The sequence below is a fragment of the Psammomys obesus genome, unplaced genomic scaffold, assembly GCF_907164565.1.
Source record: "Psammomys obesus unplaced genomic scaffold, mPsaObe1.curated_primary_1811, whole genome shotgun sequence".
Taxonomy (NCBI): domain Eukaryota; kingdom Metazoa; phylum Chordata; class Mammalia; order Rodentia; family Muridae; genus Psammomys; species Psammomys obesus.
The window spans coordinates 11,361,824-11,385,857 of record NW_026596039.1 but is presented as its reverse complement, the minus strand read 5'-3'; the positions used below and the strand labels follow the sequence as shown (position 1 = coordinate 11,385,857).

Here is a 24,034-nt window from a genome sequence, read left to right as displayed (position 1 = left end):
AGCAAAGATTGACTGTGGAACTGCATGAAGCTGGAACTATGTGGACCCTTTACCTACATGGCTGGGACAAGCAAGAGCCAAGAGAGATTACTTAATTCACTATTGAATGAAATACAATGGTCTTAGAGATAAGACTAGAAGAAAAAACCCTACCTTCCTTTTCGACTGATTTTTCCCCACCTTGCCACCCTTTGCCTCTGCTTTCATACTGATTTTTACAGAAAGACATTAGCCACCAGGATCCAAGCCTTCTGCTGCACAGACACAGTGGTCCTCTCACAGGACCACCCTGTCTGTCTCACTGTGCAGATCTGGCTCAGGTACTTTCATTTTAATAGTTTTTCTTTTCTTTGTGTTAAGTAATTTAAGAAACAATATCACCTCTGGAAGCGCGATGTGAGTGAAAAGAGAGACAGCTGTCAGGCAGGCCGCATCTGTCAGAACCTGCCGGCAACAGAACCAAGTCCCAGACACTTGGAAATTACAGAGCCACCTCGCCTCACTGGGAAGCTTATTGGTGTGATGCTTTGGCTCCCTCTTTTCTGCCAGTTTATCATTTTGAGTCACCTCATGTATTGCTGTCCATATCTCATTTTATGATGAAGAAATTTCAGCTTCTAATGCTCTGACCAGCCAGATTTTTCATGTGTTGGGAACTATCCTAGTGAACTCACTGTTGGGAGCTGTACTGGTGAGCTGACTGTGTGTTGGGAGCTGTACTGGTGAGCTGACTATGTGGTGGGAGTTGTTCTGTTGTGGGTAGCACATGGGGGAAGTAATAATCAAAGCAAGGGTGCACTTAATAAATGGAAAGCAGAGAAAGAGAAAAGACTAGCATCATGCAGTCCCTATCAGAGAGACACCCTCAGCCTTCTAAATGCCCCCACTGGGACCACCTTCCAAAGGTCCTCAGTGATCCCTGATGAAGCACCTTGATGACTAAGCCTTTAACACACAGACACATGGGAGATAGTAAATATCAAGCCATAGCAGACACTTCCGTGCTTATGAACATGGGCCTCCTGGGAAGCAAATGGAGCACCCACGTGTTGTACAAGATGTTTCTATGCATCCTTGCATCCGTGTCCTCGGTACAGTGAACTACAGGGATAGACACTTGTATGGTATTTGCGTTTCCCTAGAGTCTGAAATTCAGAAGACAGGAAGAACTTCCAGGAAAGGATGTTTATACATAGCTATGCTCTTGTCTTTTTCCATGGAGGTTATGGATCAGCCACAGTCCACACTGCATATCAGAAAAATCCATAGCTCCAGTGCAATAGACACCTGTATAGTACTTTTGAATTCTCACATTTCAAGAAGAGCTAATGAATCACCAAATGACCTTTTCTTTAAAATGAGGCATACATTGCAGGAAGGCAGCCAAAGAGAACAAGGAACGGCATAGAGATATTAAGAAGAAATACTAATCTTTTACATACAAGAGAGCATTTGTCCTTGGGACTCTCCATCTCTAAAGGCAAGATGAATTCAGGTAGGAATTGTTAGAAACAATTCAGATTTTTCTTTCATTGGGTTCAGCGGGGGATTGAGAATCCTATTAATGTGCCTGTCGAGCTTGGAAATTCATCAGTAGAATAGAATAAAGGTAAGAGGCAGGTAGTTCCTTATTATACAGAATAGAAAGCTTTCTATACTAAAATGACTACCACTTAGTGCTGGGTGTCTGTTTTAAATTGGCATTTTGAAGATACTACAGCAGTAATTTGTATTATTTTATGACTTATAGCTAATTCGTAATTGCTAAAGATTTTTATTTCAGAGCCCTGAGGTCTCATTTTAAAAGGAGTGCTTGATGCATCCCTCCCACACACACTCTTTCACCTTCCTTTCCTTCCTTACAGTTTGCAAGGATGTGCACAGCACATACAAAATATGTTTTGATCACCATTCGGTGATCAACAGATTCACCTCTGAGAGTTTTGGATGCAGCTCACAAAAGAGGCTTCTCAGTCTCACTTGATGAGCAAAACAGTCTCCTAATTGACTGAAACTTGCCATTTGTAGGTTACAGGTGATCATCCCGAGCTAGGTGGACCAAAGATGCCAAACTCAGTGTTAGGCTCAATGGTACTAGTTGTAGGTTATCTTTTCTTCATTATATTATATAAGGTTTATTCCAGCATGTGTCTACTTTCAGAAAATGCAACGTACTCATGTGTCTTGGTATCCGCAATGTGGTGATTCTATAAAGAAACAGAACCAATAGGAGACACACAAACATAGTCATACGCATTCTCATATGTGAACATGTATATGCATATGCACACATTCATGGTTTGTGTATACTGTGTAGGTATACAGACTTATAAATGAAAAGATTGTGCTAATGAATGAGCTCACCTAGCGATAGAAGCTAGGAAGTCTGAGGTCTGCCATCAAGAAGCTCAGAAGAAATATTAGTCTCATTACAGTCTGAGTCAGAGTCCAGTAACCAGCAGAGCCTATAGCGTAAGCTCCAATCCAAGTCTAGTTGCAGGCAGGAGAGGTCCTGATGTCCTGGTTTTTGAAAGACGAAAGAGAGAGATTGGCACTCTGTCTCACTCAGCTTTCTACCCAGGACTCAACCAATTAGGCAAGGATCACAATGTCATTAGGAAAGGCAATATGCTGACTCTGCCTAACCAACATGTTAACCTCTCCCAGAAACACAGAGCCAACCAGAATGATGTTTGACCAAATACCTGGGTACTCTGTGACCCAGGAAAGCCAATATACACACAAGTGGCTGTGCTTCCTAACGTGTCGCTGGGACACACATGACATCAGAGTTTGTGCAGAGCTACATCCCATTGTTTCATGTGACAAATGGCAAAGTAAACAGGGCAGCGTAAGAGTGATTACAAAAAGAACTAGTCTCAGTCAGGGGCTTGAAGACTTTAACTGGGTCTGATATGTGTAGCTCATCAGTTATCTGAGGCGGGTTATTGACTGAGCCAGTGATCCCTGACCTGGCTGCATAACAAAATCACAAGCATCTTTAGAAACAGAAACATGAAGGCCTCAAGCCAAAGGTACACAGTTGAAATTTTCAGGAGACAGAAAGGAACTCACTGAAGACCAATCCATGAACATCACCTTTCTAATGCCGGGATGGAAAGTCTTGTGTTCTGTCTAGTCTAGTCAGTGCCAATAGTTGAGGCCTCATTGAATGATTAATACTAGCCCCTAAGTGCAGAGTGTACCATTGTTTGGAGGAGGCTTTGCACAGGTTAACACTGCTGATAATTTCTAGAAGGCTTAGAGACATGGTAGAGTTATCTAGAGAATCTTTTTACTAAGGTTTCTTAGATACTACTAGTCACATTTCATCTGAATGTCATCTCTTTCTTTTATTCTAATGATACTTTTCTTCTAGACTGCTTAGTAGCTCCCTCCCTCCCTCCTTCACTCATTCACCCCCTTCCTCCTTCTGTGTTTCCATTCTTTCCTGCCTTTGCAGGTTTGTCTATTTCCTGCAGCTAGTATATAATGGAGTCCCCTAAGATGAGAGGAAGCTTTACTCTGAGCATTTGACAGTACATCAAATCCAAGACTCCATCAGATCCAGGCTTGTGACTTCAGGGTCTGATCTCTGATAACTCTTCTTGTACTCTATAAAAATATGTAGATCCCAAACAAGAGCCAACTCTAAACTTGAATCCACTTTATTTAATAGCTTTCTCCTAAGTACAGAACAGACGGTAAAAAACTATGACATGGTAGTTGTATTGTTTTGGGAGGTTGTCATTATTTAACTGACTGATTGATTGCAATTTACCTGGCAATGTTTCTTATCCTATCTTACCCCCTAGAAAGCAAACATATAACTCACAGTCCAATGACTTTGGAAACTGATATGGTACAAAGTGTAGAGTCTTAGCGTGTGTTGGCGATATTTGTCTAGAATGTTCAGAATCTGCCAGCCCACCTGAGTGGAGAAATGCTTCATGAAATATAAAGCTAGGTGTAGACACCACAGTGGGAAAGAAATGAGTGAGAAGTCCATTTTCCATTTCCAGAGAATGGAGTGACATCCAGAGGGTGCTATGACATCCAGAGGCAGATTCATGGTCCCAAAGGGAGTTTTAAGAGCTGCTGCTTGCATTGCCTTCTCTTGCTCTCTCTAGCTATTTATTCTAGAAATTCTGGTCTTTAGTAGACTTGTTTTTCAGGTTGTTACTATTTAATACCATTCAATAAGAAATAAGATACTGGCATCATTAAAGGGCAAATGCTGGTGCTGACAGCTAAGGCTTGTTTATAGCAATGAAGGCAGCTTGCCCTGTTATAAAATGAGGTACACTACATGAATCTGGCCTCACATTCATACATGTAAATGCTTTCTGACCAAAGTTATTGCTGCTGCTGTTGCTTTTAAGTGTGGGGAGTGTTTGCCAATCCCATAGAAGTTATGGGCCTCGCTGTAGTAGGGACCCATTAGGAGAGCTGTGTGGTGCACAGAGTTCATTTTGGTACAAGTGTCGTGCGGTGTTTAAGAGTGCCCTGACACAAATTCAGATAGCACAAATCGGTCACATGCCATGGCCTCCCCTCTGCCCCCTTCGTAGTCTCCTACCTGGTTTTATAGTTTATACCCCTTCTCACAACTCCTGGTTTATCTACGTATACACACCAAAAAATCAGGACCCACATGTGTGAGGGAGAGAGCATACAATGTTTTCTTTCAGAGACTAGGTCACTTCTCTTAATAGAATACTTTTCAGTTCCACCCATTTGCCTAGAAATTTCATAATTTCATTTTTCTTAGCAGCTGAGTAAAAGTCCACTGTATATTCTGACTTTCTAAATAAGGCTTCTTTCAGGCCATGTCCTTGAAAGTTCTCTGATGCAGGGTCCTAGGGGGATGCTAAGATGTATTATTGGGGGTAAGAAGTATATTAGAAGGTATTAACATCTTACAAAGGCAGACAGTTAATGGTGTGATTCTGAGAGTTCATCCAGCACCAGGGGCAGACAGCATGACAGGGGCTATGGAGTAGAGTCAGGCCCATGTGGCAGAGTTGGGTCCCTTCTCAAAGCTCCTTCAGATTGGGGAGCTCACAGCCGGAACCTGCAGTTGGGCTCTCTCTGATTCCCCAAAAGGCAGTAGAGATGAGGGTGGGAAGTAGGATGTGTGGCCAGTGCCCTTTTGATGTGCCTCCATTTGTTTCTTGATAGGGTGCTGAAAAATAAGCCTGATGCTTATTTTGAGGCTGCTTGCTGGGAAGTGTGGTACACGCTCTTACACTCGTTTTCATTTTGTATAGGTGTGAAGAACACATAGTAAAATGAAAAAGCTATAGACTACTTAATGCATAAAACCAGTAACATAGACGTTTATGGTCTGCCAAATTGAATGTATACATCTTATCCAGCTGGTGACACAGTATGTATGTTTCACAGGTAGCGCCGCAACCATATAGTGAGCTGTGTTCTGGTGTCACTGTGTGGCAGAGATTTCTAAGCTCTACTTTTTCAAATAGGTTCCCACTATGTAGCCCACGCTCACCTTGAGCTCATTACAAAGCCCAGCCTATAGGTGTCGGTGTGTGAATACATGTGCACTTATGTTCATGACTATGTGTTTACATCCATGTCTTTATGTGTACCCATATAGGAATTCTATATGTTTATGTTCATGTCCATTTGTCTGTGTGACTGTGTCTGCATCTCTGTGGTTCTTTTCTGCATCCCACTCCATGCTTCATTTAAACATGACATAAGGATTGGTAGGCCTGGGGCTCTATAGACTCCCAATGCAGAGAGACTACTTTGTTGAAGATGAAGGGAAGAAGTTTCCCAAACCTCTACCTGCAGACTTACCCTGGGTAAGTCTGGGTATGTTTCTCCTTTCTTGTAAATATCAGCATGAAAGATCCAGGAACAAGCATACTTGATTGCAAGTTTCTCCTAAAGACTCTGTCACCTTGAGGGGTGAAAGAAGAAAGATTGCTCATGTGAACATCTTCTTAAAACAAGACTCACTGCCATGGCATGAATTCATGGATGTCTATCCCTCAGGGGTGAACCTCATTATTTGTTCCTGACCTTTGAATTGGCTCCTTGGGATCCAGTCAGACTCCGGTTCTTGAACATCAAAGCACATGATGACATGGGGCCATGGGGCCTTTCATGTTCCTGCCTTTGATTCCACAGGCTGGGTTCCAAAGGCTCTTCTGCTTGTACCACAGCCACAGTGAGCTTGTCAAGGACAGTTTGGTGTAGGTGGTTTGTAAGTGAATATGTTCCCTGTCAGTGGTATGGAACGGGTAGAATGTAGGTGAAAATAAAAGGACTTGATAACGGTGGCTTCTATAAAATCTTATCACAACCACGAAGCAGAATCTGTGAGGGATGTAAGGACTTCATGGTCCATGATCAATTTGTGTGACTTGTTAATGGTTCTCCAGGGTTGTGGAATTATTCTAGGCAGAAAGAAAGGAAAGGGTTAGCACATCGAGGAGCTCCTTCTACTGGCAAATTTCCACCGCTGTCCTCCCAGTAAACTCCTTCCAAGACATTGCATTCTTCCTATGTTGGAAAAAGACTATCAGCAACCTAGAGTGTGGCCACAGGCTCCTCATTTTATTAGTTATAAAATATAAGGTTTTAAAAAATACCAAGGAGGGTTAGTGGTCAACCTGGAGTAGGATGGGATGTGGGGCTCTTCTCCCTCCCTAAAATCACACTGCAGGTGCAGAAGAAAGAGCTAAGCAGACGGGAGACATCACTGAGAATTGGAGATTAGCACCTTGAGGAATCACATGCATGGATGGGTCATCATGCTGGCAGATGACAGGGCACAGATCCTCAAAAGTCTACATTTATGTGTGCCTCTACTGTCCTTTCCTTGGCCCTTGGTGCCCTCTGCTTCAGCCCCTTCTTTTCAGCACCCACTGTCTCCCCACCCTAATCTACAGCCATGCTAAATTCTGAGCTTCCAAGAAGCCATGGTGGTGATGACAGAGCATTGAAGCTTGTACCCTGATTTCTGATGGAGAGATGTGATGCTTATGGTGACATTCTCACTGGCCCCCTGACTCAGAAAGTATTGTAACAGCTACATTATTCAGAGAATTGTCATCCAAATGCTTAGCTCTTCTTCTGCGCTCTCCACTCCATCGTTTGTACAATGTGACCATGTGTATTATTGAACAGGTCAAACACTGTTCAATTAGGTAGGAGTAGCTATGTGGTTTGAGATCGGACGCTGCACCTGGTAGAAAGAAGTGTGACCTCTGACAGGAGTTGTTTTGCCAGGGTCATGCTGCACATGGCCTCTTCAGGAGGAGCACAGCCTTGAGATGCCCAAGTTCAGAGCCAACATGAACTGCTGCGATTGCACACACCTGTGATGTTGATGATGTATCCGTCACCATTCATACAGCGTCAAGAATGGTGTTGCTTTGAGACAGGTTCTCACTGAGCATCCCACACTGGCCACAACCTTCCAAACCTTCTTTCAGTTTACTGAGATTACAGATATGCACCCACCACACGCAGGGAAGAATAATTTCATACCAACATTCCAAAAGGGAAAAATGACTTATCCAGAGCCCATCCTGGGGAAAGCCCAGCTCCTCTGGTCCTGTCTCTGGTGATGGCCACCATCACAACTGCACAGAGCTCTAAGAGTAGTATAAGGAGCCTCAGGGAAGCTTTGAGGTCAGGCCCACAGGAGGTGAAGATAGGGTTCTGGAGAGAGCTGTAGTGGCAGGAGAATGGCCTTCTGTGCTCAGCAACTGTGGCTTTAGCTATTGCACAGAGTCAGAAAGGATTTCATCAGGATAGCTTCTAACCTGTGGTGTCTTTCTCTACCCTTGTACCACCTGTTTGCCAGCTCTTCCAAGCAGAAAAAAAAATTGCCTTTCACCAAAGCTCTAAAACAAGTGCCCTGGAGCCAGCTCAGCCTGGGTTCACGTCTGTTTCCTCAGTTCTTTTGTTATTCCAATAGGACAAAACAGTCCCAATCTCATGGGATTCTTGAAAAGATTAAATAATTTAAATGTTCAATTCAGTGCCTTACCTGTAACAATTACATACATATCATTGAATGCACAGAATTTTTACTTGATGGAAACGAGATTTTGCAATGGTTGTTTGAGGAGTGTTAAGCTGTGCATCTTCTATTGCCCAGATGTGCTTAAAACCATCAACACATAAGGACATTTTTGAAAGACATGGGTGAAATCTAAAATTCTCAGGATGAGGTTGCATGCTAGCATTCTCTAACTTTCTCTTTTTCTCAGTGTAAAGAATACAACATCTGCAAACAACAGCTGGGAAAATATTGAAAGATATAATCCCAGCTTCTTGCCATGTTAGCAGAAGCTATTGGAAGTGGGGAGGGAGGAGTCTGCCTCATAACGGTACCTTTTTATGGCTAGAAGAAAGACTCCAGTGACTCATTTCGTTAAGGCAGGGTTTCAGAGAGCAGCCTAAGATGACATTGTCAGGAGCGTCCTGGATGCCTAGCATGCAGTGATTTACCAAGAAGCCTGGCTATGGAGTCTGTTTATCTGGAGAACTTCATCTGAGCTCCAAACACCTGTTTTCGTCCTTGCCCTGCGTTTCTGTAATGTGGCTTCAAGTACAGTGTTGCCTGGCCCAGCGTCAGAGTCTACACGGAGAAGGGAAGAACAAAAAAGCTACCTCTGGAGGACTGGGTAGATGAGTCAGTGGGTAAGAGTGCTTGCTGTGGGAGCAAGAGGACCTGCACTCAAATCCTCTACACCCATGAAAAGAGCCTGGCATAGTTAGGCATGCCTGTATTGCACCTTTAGGTGGCAGATTCAGGCAGATCCCAGGAGGTCACTGAATGGCCAGCTAAGTCAAAAATGCAAGTTTCAGGTTCAGTGAGTAACCCTGTCTTAAAGTAATAAGAGGGAGAGAGAGAGGACACCCGACGTCTCTCTCTGACTTCCTTGTGCATATGCATGCTTGCCTCTGTGTGTGGGCATACACGCTTGCACGCCAGCGCACATACACACACGAATCACACACACGCATCACACACATATACCATGCACATAACAAATAAACAAATCAGTCAATTAATGAATTAAAAGTGCCTCTGGGGTTGGGCTTATTTGGACAGTTTAAACAGCTCTTGCAAAGCCTTCCTAAGCACATGTTGCTTCAGCTCAGCTTTCTAGAGCTATTTTCTCCACTTGATAGCTCTGGTTCTTTGGGTATGGGGGTAAGACTAGGGCAAACGAAATAAAGAGGAAGCAGAACCAGTTACTGAGATCCACAAAGAAAATAAGTGACAGAGGCAAAAGGCGGTCCTGGGTCAGGAGTCAACATTTGTGGTTGACGCCAGGGGCTTCCAAACTTCGCTACAGCAGATAAGATTTCCACCCCTGCTTTTTCTGAGGGTAAAATGAAGGAGTTGATGAGGGCACATGAGGTTCCTTCCAGATCTACCTCCTTGGTTTACTAACTTGCTCTACGGTCCTGGCCTTCCGTGATAGAGCAGGCTGAGAAGCCAGGTTATAAATAGATCATCTTACAGCCTCTTGGCACACATACACACGGCCATGCGCTCGCTGGGGTGAGGAGCTCTGGAACATTCTTGCCCTCACCTGTTATGCACTATAGGAGACTGGGCTGCTGCCCAGTCCCAAAGGCGTTCCCAGACTAGAAGCTGGCCCTGGTGAGACACGGTGAGGACACTTCTGGCTTGAGGCTTTCGCAAACACAAAAGACAGTAACATTTTACAGATATTTTAAGATGAGAAAACATGCTCTTTTTGATGGGCAGGCTGGATTCTCTGCCAATCCAGTGCCGAATCTGTGGATGTAGCTCGAGTCTGTGTGGCTCATGTTCCTGCTTAGTGTTCTCTTGAGTGTTGAAGATGGCTTTGGTGGTCAGAGTGAGGGGCTGGAAACTGTGATTCTTACTTCTGAACAAATGGACCACTATGCATTCTTTTTCCTGCTCTGTACTCAGAAGCCCAAGACATGAAGTGACCTGGAGTTAATTATGTCTTCTAGCTGCTGGGTACTTTGGGGCCCAGCAACCATGGTTTTCAGCCATTGAAAATTTTTATTCATATGTGCATGTGTATCTGATGTGTGTGTGGGGGTAATGTAGTATAGCGTATGTGTGTATGAATGATATGTACATATCTATGTTTACATATGTACATTATATATATGATAAGAGGGGTATCATGTGGATACGATGACAGTATAGACCGTATATGGAGATCAGAGGAAAATCTCCCATGTCAGTCCTTACCTTCTGCCCTGCTCTGAGACGGGATTTCGTACTATCTGCCACTGTATATCAGGCTGTATGCCTCTCAAACTCCAGGGCCGTCTCCAGTCTGCACTTCCTATCTCCATAGGGAAACTGTAATTAAGAATGCTTGCTACCACATCTAGTTTTATATGGGTTTTAGGAATCCAAACTAAGGTCCTCAAATTTGTATGGCTCGTGCTTGCCTACTGAACCATTGACCCAGTCCCATAATACTTCTTCCAATAAAATGAGAACAATTTTATTTTTAAAGTTAGAACTAATAAAATGATAGTTTCATTCAGCAAACTCAGGAGGCAAAGAATTTAAAGCATTATTGAACTCCAGAGGTCAAGAGGGCTATATCCATTATCGGGCTTGGCTCCAGGTTCTAAGTTGAATGCAGACCTGTGGAATAGAACCAGAAGACAGTTTTGCCTCATTCACAGCAGCTCCTGAAATTTATTATGCTAAAAATAGAACCACTTGCTCTGACAGGTTGGCTTCTGTTATTTTTGTTGCTAACATTCCACAGGGCAGAGTATTTTGGGTGGTGGAATCTATGTGATTAATCTTGGAAGCCATGATTGTTGTAATACTCAACATTTTTCTTCCTTGTTACAACCTTCTGGTATAAATGATGATTATGTAGAACATGGAAGAATCCTGAGGCCATGATGACTTTGTCACTTCCTCCATTGCTCTGTGGGGATGAGTCATGGGACCTGGGGAGATTGGAGGAACTTTCAATGAGCATCACTTGTTTCATGGCTTTTAACAGGTAACAGTGTCAAGTTTGAAAGCTTATTAAAATGCTACGTTTTGGAAATTTGCTCAGTATATAAACATAAAAAGCCCAGTGCCTCTTGCCAGTGAATTTGCTTTAAATCTGTCTGTGATATCTGCAACCTGCCTATGTGGCCTGTCTTTACTCTAGGCATCCTAGTTCCTCCATTCCACTGGCTTAACCATGAAGCCATGTCTACTGTCCCTGACAGCTATCTTTGTCTTCTCTTCTATTCTGAGGTTCTACTTCCACACATTAGCTGTGCTCAGATGCTCACAACTAGCTGACTTCTTCACTCTCTAGCTTGTCTGGGACCATGATCCTGTGGGAACATTACATGGAGGGTTTTGAGGTGTTCGGTTATATACTCATTACCATTGACCTGGAAACCTAACTACATTACTTCTAGATATTCGAGTTTAAACAAAAAAAATTATATTGGAGTCTCTTGATGAACAAATGGCTATTAAATAAGTCCAGTGCTGCTATGAGCCAGCTATAAGCTCTCCGGATGCTTCCAGTGGCACTTGGAATGTAGTCTTCATGTTGACGCCATTGTATATAAATGGAAATCAAAATTTCTTAATAACATGTACTTTGTAGTGCCTTTAAAATAGCATTTGAATGTGGTTGATATTTGAATGTTTGCCTTATTCTTTCCTGAGCCGCTATTGCCAACAATAGCTTAAGCCATAATTGTAGGAGTGATATGCATGACAGTACCATGCCATCTACTAATTTATTAATCCCCTCTGCCTGAGAAATTAGATAAATGTACTCCTATCAAGTTACCCTACCAATAGCATGAATCTGACATTCGCACTTATTCTATTAGTACACATAGACACATTTGTATAAGCTCTCAGTGGATGTGTCTGAACATACAGATATATGTAAACACACACATACACACACAGAGAGAGAGAGAGAGAGAGAGAGAGAGAGAGAGAAGGAGAGGGAGAATGAGAGACAAATAGAGAAGTTAGCTAGGACAGTATTCAAGAAATTTCTACCATTTCATTCCTGCTGTTACAAACCTTATTGGGAATTTTATTTATTTGAGATTGTAGGAGGAATCTAGATGGTGTGGGGGGAGGGGTGTGGGTAACTATGCAAAGTAGCTTTCCAAATCAGTCCAATACCCATTGGAGGTCTATTGGGTCAGTATGCTGATTTAGACAAGTATGGACTCAGATTGCCTGCCAGCCAAATCTGTTCCTAAGTGACAGAGTTGGAACTCAAACTGTATCCCTGACTGCAGATCCTGAGTCCTTAATTACAACCTGCTCCTATTTAATTCTTGTGACATTCCAAGCGTATAACTTCAGTCTTTCTGTTTTCGTAGAAGAGAACCCTGAGGTCAAGGTAAAGTAATCTATCCAGAGCACTGCTCACTGTTTCCATTATTGTGTTTTGGCTCTGACTGAATTCAAAATTTTCCAAACAAATAAGTTAATGCTAAAAGCAGAAATAGACTACCTATCCACAGATTAGATCATTTAGGAAGGAAATTTTATTTTTCAGCCATAACAGAAAACACTACTTCCCTCAAATTGAAATAATCTCCTTGGGAAGGGTGGTTCCTAGATGTTCTGCACAGAATATACAAGTATTGGGAGCTTAATATGTGGTTTTATATATCAATTCACATAATGTTTCCAAAGCCATTGGTAGTTTTATTTTCTGTGTTTTGATGAGGAGGCATTGAGGGGTTAAACAACTTACGTGTGATCACACAGCTAATACGAGGTGAAACTGAGATTCACACTCCAGTAGATGGACTGAGCCTGGGCTGGAAGCACTCACATGACTAGCGCACTAGCTAGCTTTGCTTTCTTTGAGTTTCATGCTGAGCAGTGAGAGCACACCATCACTATCAGTAGGGATGCCTCAGTTCCTATACTCCTAGCTGTCTGAGGCTGAAAACACGGTGACTGTGCTTGCTCACATAAAAAGTCTCACAGTTATACTCAGCAAAACAGAACTGCATCTCTCCACTGAGGTGATTACATACAGCAACACATAGGCTGATTTCTAAAAAACAATAAGTAACAAATAACCATAAAAGCTACAACTCAACACCTTCTTCATTGTTAAATAGGTTCTAAAAAATGTCTCCCTCTCAGTATCTCCATTTCATGGATCGCCAGTAAGCAGAGCAGTCCTTGGTAGTCTGCCCATCTTAGGTTGATTAATCATATGACATCTTCCAAAGCAGTGCCCACTTTGGCCCTGGATCCACAAACAGATGCGACCTCATCTTTTCTGTGGCCAATAACCTTTTTCATACCCTCCAACATGGCAGTATGTCCAAGTGGCTTTAGAGACCACTGGGTTCACTTTCTACCTGAAGCTCCTCAAAAACACATTAGAATCTGAAAAGAAAACTAGTAAAAATCAAACCACTTCGAGAAGTTGATTTAAGTGAAATCTATGAACTCTTTTGGAAATCAGAATGATTCTTCACTGTCGCTTTACCTAATAAGATCCTGCTTCTACCAATAAGCACCCTAGCAGCTCTCATGAACTGAAATTTTCATTCGCTTTTCTTCAGTAATCATGGCTTTATAGCCTGCTTTTGCTAGGAAGCTGGGAGTTATAAAATATCTGCCTACACCTAAAAGAAAAAGCATTGTTTCCAGAACATTCATAAACTAAAAAGAAAAAAAAGACACTAAAAAGGACAAATACATTTTAAAACCAAGCACTCTCCCTCAGGCTTCTTTACATGAGACAAGGGGAGGTAGACCATCTGTTTATCAAAGGACAAGACTTCTTTAATATTCACTCACAAGGGAGCTGGAGAGATGGTTCAGTGGTTAAGAGCACTGAGTGCTGTTCCAGAGGTCCTGGTTTCAATTCCCAGCACCCAATGGTGGCTCCAACTATCTGTAATAGAATCTGATTTCCTCTTCTGGTATGCATGAAAACAAAGTATATGTTCATATACATACAATAAATAAATAAATCTTTTAAAAAATATTCTCTTACAAGACTTCACATAATATAAGAGAAACAGCTGGGGCTTTGGACTTTGTTTACCATGAGTTTGAATCTTGACCATTAATTAAGGCCTTGAGTTTCTGCTCTCCCATCTGTCAAATGGGAATAACTAGGACAATTATCATTATCTGCAGGGACATGGTGACAGCAAGGTAATTGAAATCTTTTTGCACAAAAGCTCGACTATATCTAACTCATTATTTGGAGAGAAAGAACAACTAATAGGAAGTAACAGGTTACAATAAAACTATCTGGATGCTTTGAAAAGACTCGAGGAGCTTGGGGAGATAGTACTTGCTCTGCACAGATCTATATGAGAAAACCTGGTGTAGTGAGGTACTGCTGGGGGAGTGAAGACGGGGGATCCTTGGGGCTTGCTGGCCTGCCAGACTGGCCTAATTGGATGAGCTCCAGGCCAGTGAGAGATGCTATCTCAAAAATTGAAGTGGATGATGGTTCCTGAGTAATGACACATGAGATTGACCTCTGGCCTACACAACACACACAAACACAGACACACACACACACACAGAGAGAGAGAGAGAGAGAGAGAGAGAGAGGTTCAAAGTAGTTAAAAAGTGGGGGTATATGAGCTGGAGCATCAGAACTGGATGATGTTCATTCATCCCCTCTTCGTTGACATGCTCATCATCTGAGTGAAGTATTTCATTTCCTGCATTGCAGTTTCCTCTTCTGCAGTACCCTCAGTCTTTTTTTTTTTTTAATCTGTGAACTATTAGAAAATTGGTGAAACAATGAACTGGCTTTTATAAACTGAACAGTGCAGGCTGGGTGCAGGTAGGCTTTGTGGATACATAAGGAAATGAGAACATGGGAATTACTGAGCAATGTTATCTCAATGAGCAAAACCCACCGTGGTCCAAACATCTGGGTTTGGGGGTGTGACTCTTCATCTGCCGCTTACATGACAGTGTTTATGCAGAGAAGGCTGAAGCAAAGCAGGGCGCATGATTTGAGAGCAATGCTTGCAGAAGTGTCTGTAAAGGTGTGCATTGTTCCTGGCTGGGAAATTATCTTGCACACACGACTAGAGGACAGTGAGACACAATTCAGGAGATTTTCTTGCAAACAATGAAAAGTTAAAAAGAGAGAGAGGTGTGGAGGGAAGGGGCAAGCAGGGGAGTCAAGGACTTTGGAGTTCAGCGCGGCGTTTCCACTTCTCATTATCAGACCTAGTATTTCAAGATTTGGCATGTGTAGGAGAAAATCCGCCACCACAGTCTAAAGCATGCAAGTATTGTTTGCTGAGTGTCTAGGCTCCCCTGTCCCAGTCCTGAACGGTGCTTTGAGAGAAAAGTCAGTCTCTTCTCCTTGTGTGCAAAGGACCAGCAGTCTCCATGGAAGATTACTTTTTTTAGAACTGATGATAAATGTGTGTGAGGGATCCCGTTAAGCTGGGAATTCCTTTGAAATCCACATTTCTCTTTCTCTCAGTTGTCCATAGATAGATCCTGGCCGCATTTGGATATGAAAGCTCTTCAGCTGGACTCCCCCTTGAGAGTCATGTTCTTTTTTGAAAGGAACTTAAAAAAAAATATGTGAAGGCTGTTTTTTCACTCAGAATAAGAATATTCTCCAGCAGTGAGGGTATTGAAGTAACAGGGTCCACATGTTGAAGCCAACAGCTAATGCTCAGCATATGGGCAGTGAACTTTGCAGAGAGAACTTTGCTGTTAGAGAATGCCCTTGGAGACTCCACAGAGGAATATCACTCAGGTGAGTCATGGAGGAACAGCTTCCGGACTTCAAAGTACCATCCAGCCCATGAAGCGAGAGCTACCAAAAGCAATCAAAGAGGTTCTGGTTAGCCTTTGAATTCACAGCACTAGCTTGTAGCCTTCTCTGTTAGGTCCCAAGCTCTCAGAATACCAGAGGGGCTTAACCCTGAGTTTTCTAACCCCATAAGAAATGGCAGTTCTAAGGGCTGTCACTCATCATGCTCAGATGGTTTCTTACAGTCAATGGAAACATCTTTCCTCTTCACAAAGATTGCACTGCAAAGGGAGAGTGAACTTAGCTGAGGTGAGCGTCAGGAGGGCCTGTGACTGTAAAGGAAATCATTTTCCCACTCCTCCCCATTGGGAAAGTGAAGAGGCAGATCATGGTGACATCTGAAACCCTTTCCAGATGTCCCAGTGTGAAGTTGAGTACCACCCAAATCCAGCTAGAGAAGAATCACAGGAAAAGCAACTCCAGTTGGTTGCATCTGGATCTGTGGACTCAGCCCTGGCCAGCAGCATGTCCTAGGACAGCTATATGTACCAAGGTCTATGCATAGAGAGGTTGAAGATCGAGAAGACAAGTTCAAGGATAAACCCTGGATCCCAGACTAGTTGGCAATAACATAGTGGAGGTGATTGAGGCCCTAGGTTATTGTACTGTTTCCCCCAGTTCAGTATTTGAGTATGCCCAAGCTCAGCCTCTTATCTGTGGAGGAGGGCTCAGCCCCTTCCTTGACCCTGAACCCCCATCCCTTCCCCTTTTCCTCCTTCCATTTTTTTTTTCTCCATGCTGGCTCCACTTCACCCCTCTCCCTCTACAGCCTCTCCTGGATTTCTCAGCACCTGCTTTGTCTGTCGGTGGCATGATTAGGAAGACTGTACCCCTAATACTATACCTATACCCCGCCCCCACGCCATACACTCCCTTTCTAGCCCCAGGCAGGCCCTTTGATCCCTGATACTGCTGAGCACAACTGTGGTCTCTTGTCTCAGGAGCCCATACTCAGAGCTGCTGCACCAGGCCTGCCTGCAAGCCGATCACCATGGCAACGAGCTTTCCCTCTTCTAATGTGAACAGAAAATGGCTGTTGAAAGGAAGAGCTCAGAATCTCTAAGACCAAGCCTGTTTCTTTCTCTTTTTTTTTTTGGGGGGGGGGGTGGAGGTGGTGGTGAGGGAGTATACTTTATAATGGCTCTGAGGAGCTCCCTCCATGGAACCCAATGTGTACTAGCCTTTGCCTTTCAGATTTACTTAAAGAGAGCAGAGGCAGAAGGAAGTTGACTTCAAATGAATAAAGCGTTCTGTTTTGCTTTCCTAAAACTGTATTTTCATGAACAGCCGTTATCTGCTCTAAGGAGATAAACGGGAAGCAGAGTGAAGCAGGCATCGATGAGATCTGGTGTTGTGTATTTTTTTTTTCTTATCAGTGCCATGGGAAGACTGGGCGTATGGGTATTCAAATAAAAATTCAGGGAAAGTAGCCAAGGGATGCAAAGAATTCCACAAAGCACAGGCTGTGGGATTTCAGAAGCGGGGCGGACTGATTGGTGTGCTGATGTGGTTTCTAGCTCAAGATAGGCGTGCTGGTTATACATTGTAGGGAAAGGTGGACTCTCATTGGCACCCCTGCTTTAGAAAGGGTCTGATTCGCAGTGATCAAGCATGGCAGTATACGGAATGTTTAAGCTATCCCTGTGCATGGTTCTGAGATGACAGGCTCCCCACTCTTACGCTGCAGACTGACACCTAAAGGACTGGCTAGCCAGCTCTTTCCGTGAATAGAAAGCACAGTTGTTTAGCCAGTCACCCAGGAGGACCCTTCCACTCTGACAGCAGATAACAATAGTTCTGCATACTAGCAGTCTAGGCTGTGTCTCCTTCTGGCTACACTGTAAAGTCGTTTTAATAGTAGCAAGTTCTCAGAAGCCAAATAAACCTCATCTTTCTAAAACTGAGCTTGAAAATCCTGTTTCGGAATGAAGACTCTGGCATTTGATTTCAAATTTTTAAAGGTGTGTCTGAACTAGACTTCTTTTTTCCAGTTTCCCTTCAGGTGGATATTGTTCCCAGCCAAGGAGAAATCAGCGTTGGAGAGTCCAAATTCTTCCTGTGTCAAGGCAAGTGTCCTGGGTCCCATTGCATCCCAAAGCTTGCCTCCAAAATCTGTTGCTCAGAGCAGAAGCTGAGAGTAACAAACGTAGAATTCTGGCCAGTGTTCACCGCTTGGTCAGCAGTGAAACCATCCCAAACTATTCCCAGAGACTTTCCTTCACATCACATGCCATCCCTATTTCTGCTTGACACCAGATCACCTCAAAGGGCTTTGTAGGAAAATCATCACACATCCCAGGGAGAGAATCATCTCAGGCCTTGTATCTTGTCCAAAGGCACAGTCTGGAATACAGCATGAGCATAGAAAGAACACCTCTATAGGTCAGGCTAAGGCCCACTTCTTGGAATAACTCAGGCTTTGAAATCCAAGGTTTTGCAGTTGCATTGACTACAGGTAGCAGTTGCTGTGAAGCCACCTATGTTGGCTTTCCAGGAGCTGCTCCAAATACCAAAAGCATCCTTTTCTACCACTGCCACACATGTGCACAGCTCTGGGATGCACCATAGCTGGTGTTCTTACTGCTTCCTTGAGAAAAATACCCCTGATATTAAGATGGAACCATCCTGTGCTGGAAGAAAAGGAGGAATGGGCTTCAAGGTGTTTGTAGATGGCAGACCTGGGATTTGGAATGTAATAGAAACATGCATGAACTCAGCCAGGTGAACACTATGGCATTTCACAAGCCACTTTGGGTTGGAAAGGAGCTTTAACTGCCACCATGATTTGCATCTGATGATAGGGCTGAGGCTGATGGGTACATTTGCCCCAGCTATGACGTCATTACAGCAGTTTCAGTGATGTAAAGGTACAGCCTTAGTGCCTGCAGCACAGTTTGCAAATCGGGATATTTATTGAAAACTTGATGGGCCCCAAAAGGAAGACTACATCTCCATACCAAGCATCTGCATGGGGCTAGGCAGTTCAGGCTGGTGCCCCCATACAGGTAGCAAGATGAAGAAGGATGGTTAGATTGAAGAGCCATTCACTCTGACCCAGCCTGGCCCCTAGGCAGCTGAGCAATAGCAGTGCCTCTCACAAGTGCCCACAGAAAGGAGACAGCACAGATGTTCTGTCTCCTTGGAACATGAAGGGAATTACGGGGCAATTGACAGGTGTCAGAATGTCATTCATACGTGTTTGAACACAGTTGCTACAGTCAAGATGGCTGAAATCTTAGCGCTTAGATTACCCAGGTTCTCTAATCTTCAACTCAGAAGGTGACAAGTCTCCTTTGCATCCTCATTATGTCAACTAGGTCCATGTCAACTAGGTTCTGGAGATCAGGGCTCAGATAAATGGACTCCTTTATTTTCCGTTGCATAATGCACATTCGTTCCTAGCTTAGTGTCTGGAGCACAGTGGGTTTACAGCAAATATTGTTTCTCTCCCAAAAACATGACTACTAAGAAACTGCTATAGGCACAGGCAGCTGGTGAGTTCTTTCAGCTCTAAGAGATGTGATGTATATAATTAAACAAATAGCAGAGAGGCAAAATGTTTCATGATAGAGATCCCTTTCCAGCCTTCCAGTCTTTGCCACCCAGGAGCTCTTAGTAGGTAGCCATTGACACTTTGGAAGGGCTTAATCCTCTCATTTTCTATGCTCTGAAAATAATCTCTTTCACCTTAGTGGCAGGAGATGCCAAAGATAAGGACATCTCCTGGTACTCCCCGAATGGGGAAAAGCTGAACCCAAATCAGCAGCGGATCTCAGTGGTGTGGAATGATGATGACTCCTCGACACTCACCATCTATAATGCCAATATTGATGATGCCGGCATTTACAAGTGTGTGGTAACTGCAGAGGACGGCACCCAGTCGGAGGCCACTGTCAACGTGAAGATCTTCCGTAAGAGCCTTCATATGTACTTTCCATTCCCACCTTTGTTAGAAAGGTACATATGTGGGTAGCAAAGTCAGAGAGGTGGCAACAGGAGGACCAGTAAAAGCCTGGTGGTTCCTTTTCTGTCCCTGAGTTGCTAAGAGATCTGATATATTCTCAAATGGTCCATGATCAGCCCAGAACTCATAAGGCTGGTTTCTACCAATTGTCGCTATATTCTCACTATCCTCCATTGTCAACAAGCCACACAGTTCCCAGAGGGCTATTGTCAGTTTCTCCATGCCGTCTATGTGACAATGACAGACATACAGTTCAGGTTTTTCCTTCTTATCCCACTACCCTTGTTGGTGATATAGCACACTGACCTAATGAGATGGAGCATTATATGTGAACACTTGATGCTGCTCCGAGTTCCCATTGCCCCTGAAAGGTGGCCTTGACTTGGCAATCTCATTGCCTTCTAACTGCCATAGCATTTATTGCCATGAAGCTGGCTCTCACTCTTCAGAATTCTCTCTGCTGCAAGAAAATTGGGTGGGGTCAGCATGGGAGGCCAAAAATAACCAATGGCCCTTACTGTCATAGTAAGGTAGATGTGGCACTCATCACTATGTCTGTGTGCGTCGTCTCTACAGCAGGGGCCCCATTCCCCTCTAGAGACCCTTCTCAATCAAAGACCAAGTGCTGAGCAGGAGCCTCTCTTATGCTGCTGAATTATGAGTAAAAACTGTCCTGGGATTGAAATCCGGGCAGCACAGTTCTAGTGAAAAGGTATCTTTTTTCCTCATCCTATTCCTCCTGATGTCTTTCAGAGAAGCTCATGTTCAAGAATGCACCAACCCCACAGGAGTTTAAGGAAGGCGAAGATGCTGTGATCGTGTGTGATGTAGTCAGCTCCCTGCCCCCAACTATCATCTGGAAACACAAGGGCCGAGACGTTATCCTGAAAAAAGATGGTAAGACCTGAGCTCCTATGAGCCACCAGGTACCCTAGGTTTCCACCCCTACCCAGTCCCTGAGGCATTTCATCCAAACACAGATTCAGGGGCCCAGAGCCCACATGTAATTTCTGGGTGGTAAACAGATGTGTATCTGTAACTAGTGTGTTCAAGCACCTGGTTGTCTCTCCAAAGCAAAAGACACATCATCCCTAGTAGACTGGGTCTCATCTTTATTTCAGGGCCAGGGTCTTTTCTCATTACGGAACCTCATAACACTGATGATAGGAGGAAAGATGAGGTTGGGTCATGTGTCTCTAACTCCAGCATGGAGATGGTGATACAGGGAAATGGTTGCATGTTTGGGGCAAACATGGGCTTCATAGTGAGTTCCAGGCCAGAATGGACTACATTGTGAAACTCTGTCTCAAAAATAACAAACACAAAACCAATAAACGGCAGGAGCAGGAGGCTCTGCTAACTTGCCTGACTGTGGAGCTCTCGGACTGACCTTGGGCGAATCTGCCTCTCGTCTCTTCCAGTCCGATTCATCGTCCTGTCCAACAACTACCTGCAGATCCGGGGCATCAAGAAAACAGATGAGGGCACTTACCGCTGTGAGGGCAGGATTCTGGCCCGGGGGGAGATCAACTTCAAGGACATTCAGGTCATTGTGAATGGTGAGGAGATCTGACTGTCTTCCTGTTCTCTCTGTTGCTACAACCTGGGTTTTGTCTCTTCCAGTTCTCTTGGGAGTCGACCTATTCTGGGTCATTCCTGCATCTGAGGAGAACCTCTTCTTCACCATCATAGCCTCCAGGAGGGGGACATTTTCTCATTACTTCACTAGTCTTTGGTGTCGCCTCTCAATTGTACATATTAAGTGCCCTCCGTTGTCTAGCAGGACTAAAAACTCTCCGTTCTACTAATAAATCCTCCTTCATCCCCAGTGCCCTTGATGTTACCATCATTGGGAAGTTAGTTCCCTTGGTTTGATGGGCAGAGAAAATACTGCAATCAATTCAGGTCTCAGAATAGTCAGCATCCATGGTCTGTGGGCTTATTAATCTTAATTTGCAGTGTCAAATAAACACACCCTTAGCATCGATCTGACATTTGCAAAATGTTTACAGGAAATTATAATGTCAGTGCTAAGAAAATAAGTAAATCACATTTGAATTGTTTTGGTTATTGATATGTGTTTTCTTGCCAAACTCTCCTGCTCTCATTCCTTCCGTGGAAGCACTTCGTGCACAAAGTTGTTTATGACAGTTGCAGAGAAATGTCACTCTGCTGAGCTGGTGTCCTTCGGAAGCATACCAACCTGACCATGGCATTGCATTTTCTAACTTTGCCAGCCTGGAAAACACAGCCTCCTTTTAACATCAAGTCTCACCAACCCTCGCAGTTATGTGGTGTCTATTGATTGAGAAAATACATCACAACAAATAGCCACTGTAAATAAAACACCACATGAATATGAGTTAAGATGCAATATAGGGGCTGAACTCTTAAAAATGATAATGCACGTTTGTGGGCAATTTTTTTGTTCAGTTTACATTAATTATTTAGAATGCCATGTGCCTTTAAATCATTTATACTAACATTGTAGATGTCCAGGACTCTTAACCCTCAGGTGGTGACACTGTGACCTGCAGGACCCCAAATGCCTCTTCTTGGGGCCACCAGATTATTTTAAGTTCTGTACAACTACCTCTGACATCCTTCTTTCCTTCAGTACCACCCACTGTGCAGGCCAGACAAAGCATCGTGAACGCCACTGCCAACCTGGGCCAGTCTGTCACCTTGGTGTGTGATGCTGATGGTTTCCCAGAGCCCACCATGAGCTGGACAAAGTAAGAAACTGGCTTATGCCTTGTGTCATGAGGGAGAGAAGAAGGGGACCTTTAGAACTCACTCCCTGTGGGCTTTTCTGTGGCATGAATATGGGCTTCCTAAAGTATCAGGAATGGTTCTTTTCTGGGAAGTTCTCTTCCTCAGGGTCTTTGATTAGTCTTTCATTTTCAGTCTTATGGGGGTAGGGGTAGCTTGTGGTGCTGGTTCTATGAATTTTTTCTGAGTGCTATGGATAGTCTTTGCACAGACTCAAAAGATTGGGGAGAGGCATAGAAAGCATATAATAGGAAATGCTACTCAGAAGTCTTTCCCTTTCATATAGACTGAGCCTGTCCCATCATCACAGTCTGCATTCTGTGGAAACTTACCAGAAATTAACCTCTTTACCCCATGCTCAGAATCATTACCCTTCACATTTCCACACTGCAGGGATGGGGAACCCATAGAAAATGAGGAGGAAGATGATGAGAAGCACGTCTTCAGTGACGACAGTTCTGAACTGACCATCAGAAATGTGGACAAAAACGACGAGGCTGAGTATGTCTGCATTGCTGAGAACAAGGCTGGTGAGCAGGACGCCTCCATCCACCTCAAGGTCTTTGGTAGGTATAGTGTTGTGTGGGTCAGGGCCTCTGTTCTGCCACAATTCCTCCAACTCAGCACATTTTGTCTATCAGAAAGGCATGCCCACACTGCCATGGCATGCATCCATGAGGCAACCATTTACTGTCTGCTCTGACACCTCACCCTCAGTCCAAGAAGCCAGTCAGCCCTCTTCAAGAACACACAACCTCCAAGCTGGTGTCCCTGTTCCCCACCTTGGCTCCCCTCAGTCTACTCATGGTGTCCAGAATGCCCTCCATGCCAGTCCTCTTTTTAAGACCCTTGTTGCAAATAAAGTAAATGTCAGACTAATCCCATGGCCCAACTTACTCCTGCCTTGTACTCTAGCCCCAGATTTTCCTTCCCATGCCCCATGGAGAAGGCTCTCCAACAATGCCAGCCTCCTTTGTGTCTCTGCCTCAAAGCTAATTCCCTATCTTAGAGACATTGCTTTTGAGGCTATTCTGCCAGGACTATCATATCCTAAGATAGGCCTGCTCTGAGCTTCTTTTTATGTTTGTTTGTTTCTGATTTACAACTTTATAGCTTGTACATTCTAGAACATCCTCGATACTGACTTTCAGATACTAGGGAAAGGCCACAAGGGTGGAGAGAGGTAAACTTATCTCTACCCACCTTTCTGTCTTTATCCAAAAGTCTTGTATTAGAGGTATGTGTTTTCATGCCTGATTATTTAAAAAAACATTTAAGTTGTTCCATTCTGAGCAAACTGTCATTTTTTCTTTTTTATATAAGTTTTGTATTTATTATAATTTATTCACTTTGTATCCCAGTTGTAGCCCCAACCCTCATCCCTTCCAAATCCCACCCTCCCTCTGGAGTCCCGCCCTCTCTCCCTAATCGCCTCCCAACCCCCTTTCCCAGTCCACTGATAGGAGAG

At 43.8% G+C, this 24,034-nt stretch overlaps 1 protein-coding gene across 18 annotated transcripts in view; it reads left to right on the top strand.

Moving 5' to 3' along the window:
• Positions 1–24,034, top strand: part of Ncam1 (neural cell adhesion molecule 1) — a 300,416-nt gene that overhangs the window by 215,990 nt on the left and 60,392 nt on the right. For all 18 annotated transcript variants that reach the window (XM_055622355.1, XM_055622349.1, XM_055622354.1 and 15 more), the window contains exons 2-7: positions 17,822–17,896; positions 19,523–19,741; positions 20,548–20,691; positions 21,216–21,353; positions 22,412–22,529; positions 22,960–23,132. In XM_055622355.1, the coding sequence (XP_055478330.1) occupies positions 17,822–17,896; positions 19,523–19,741; positions 20,548–20,691; positions 21,216–21,353; positions 22,412–22,529; positions 22,960–23,132 (867 nt within the window). The remainder of the gene's footprint in view (positions 1–17,821; positions 17,897–19,522; positions 19,742–20,547; positions 20,692–21,215; positions 21,354–22,411; positions 22,530–22,959; positions 23,133–24,034) is intronic.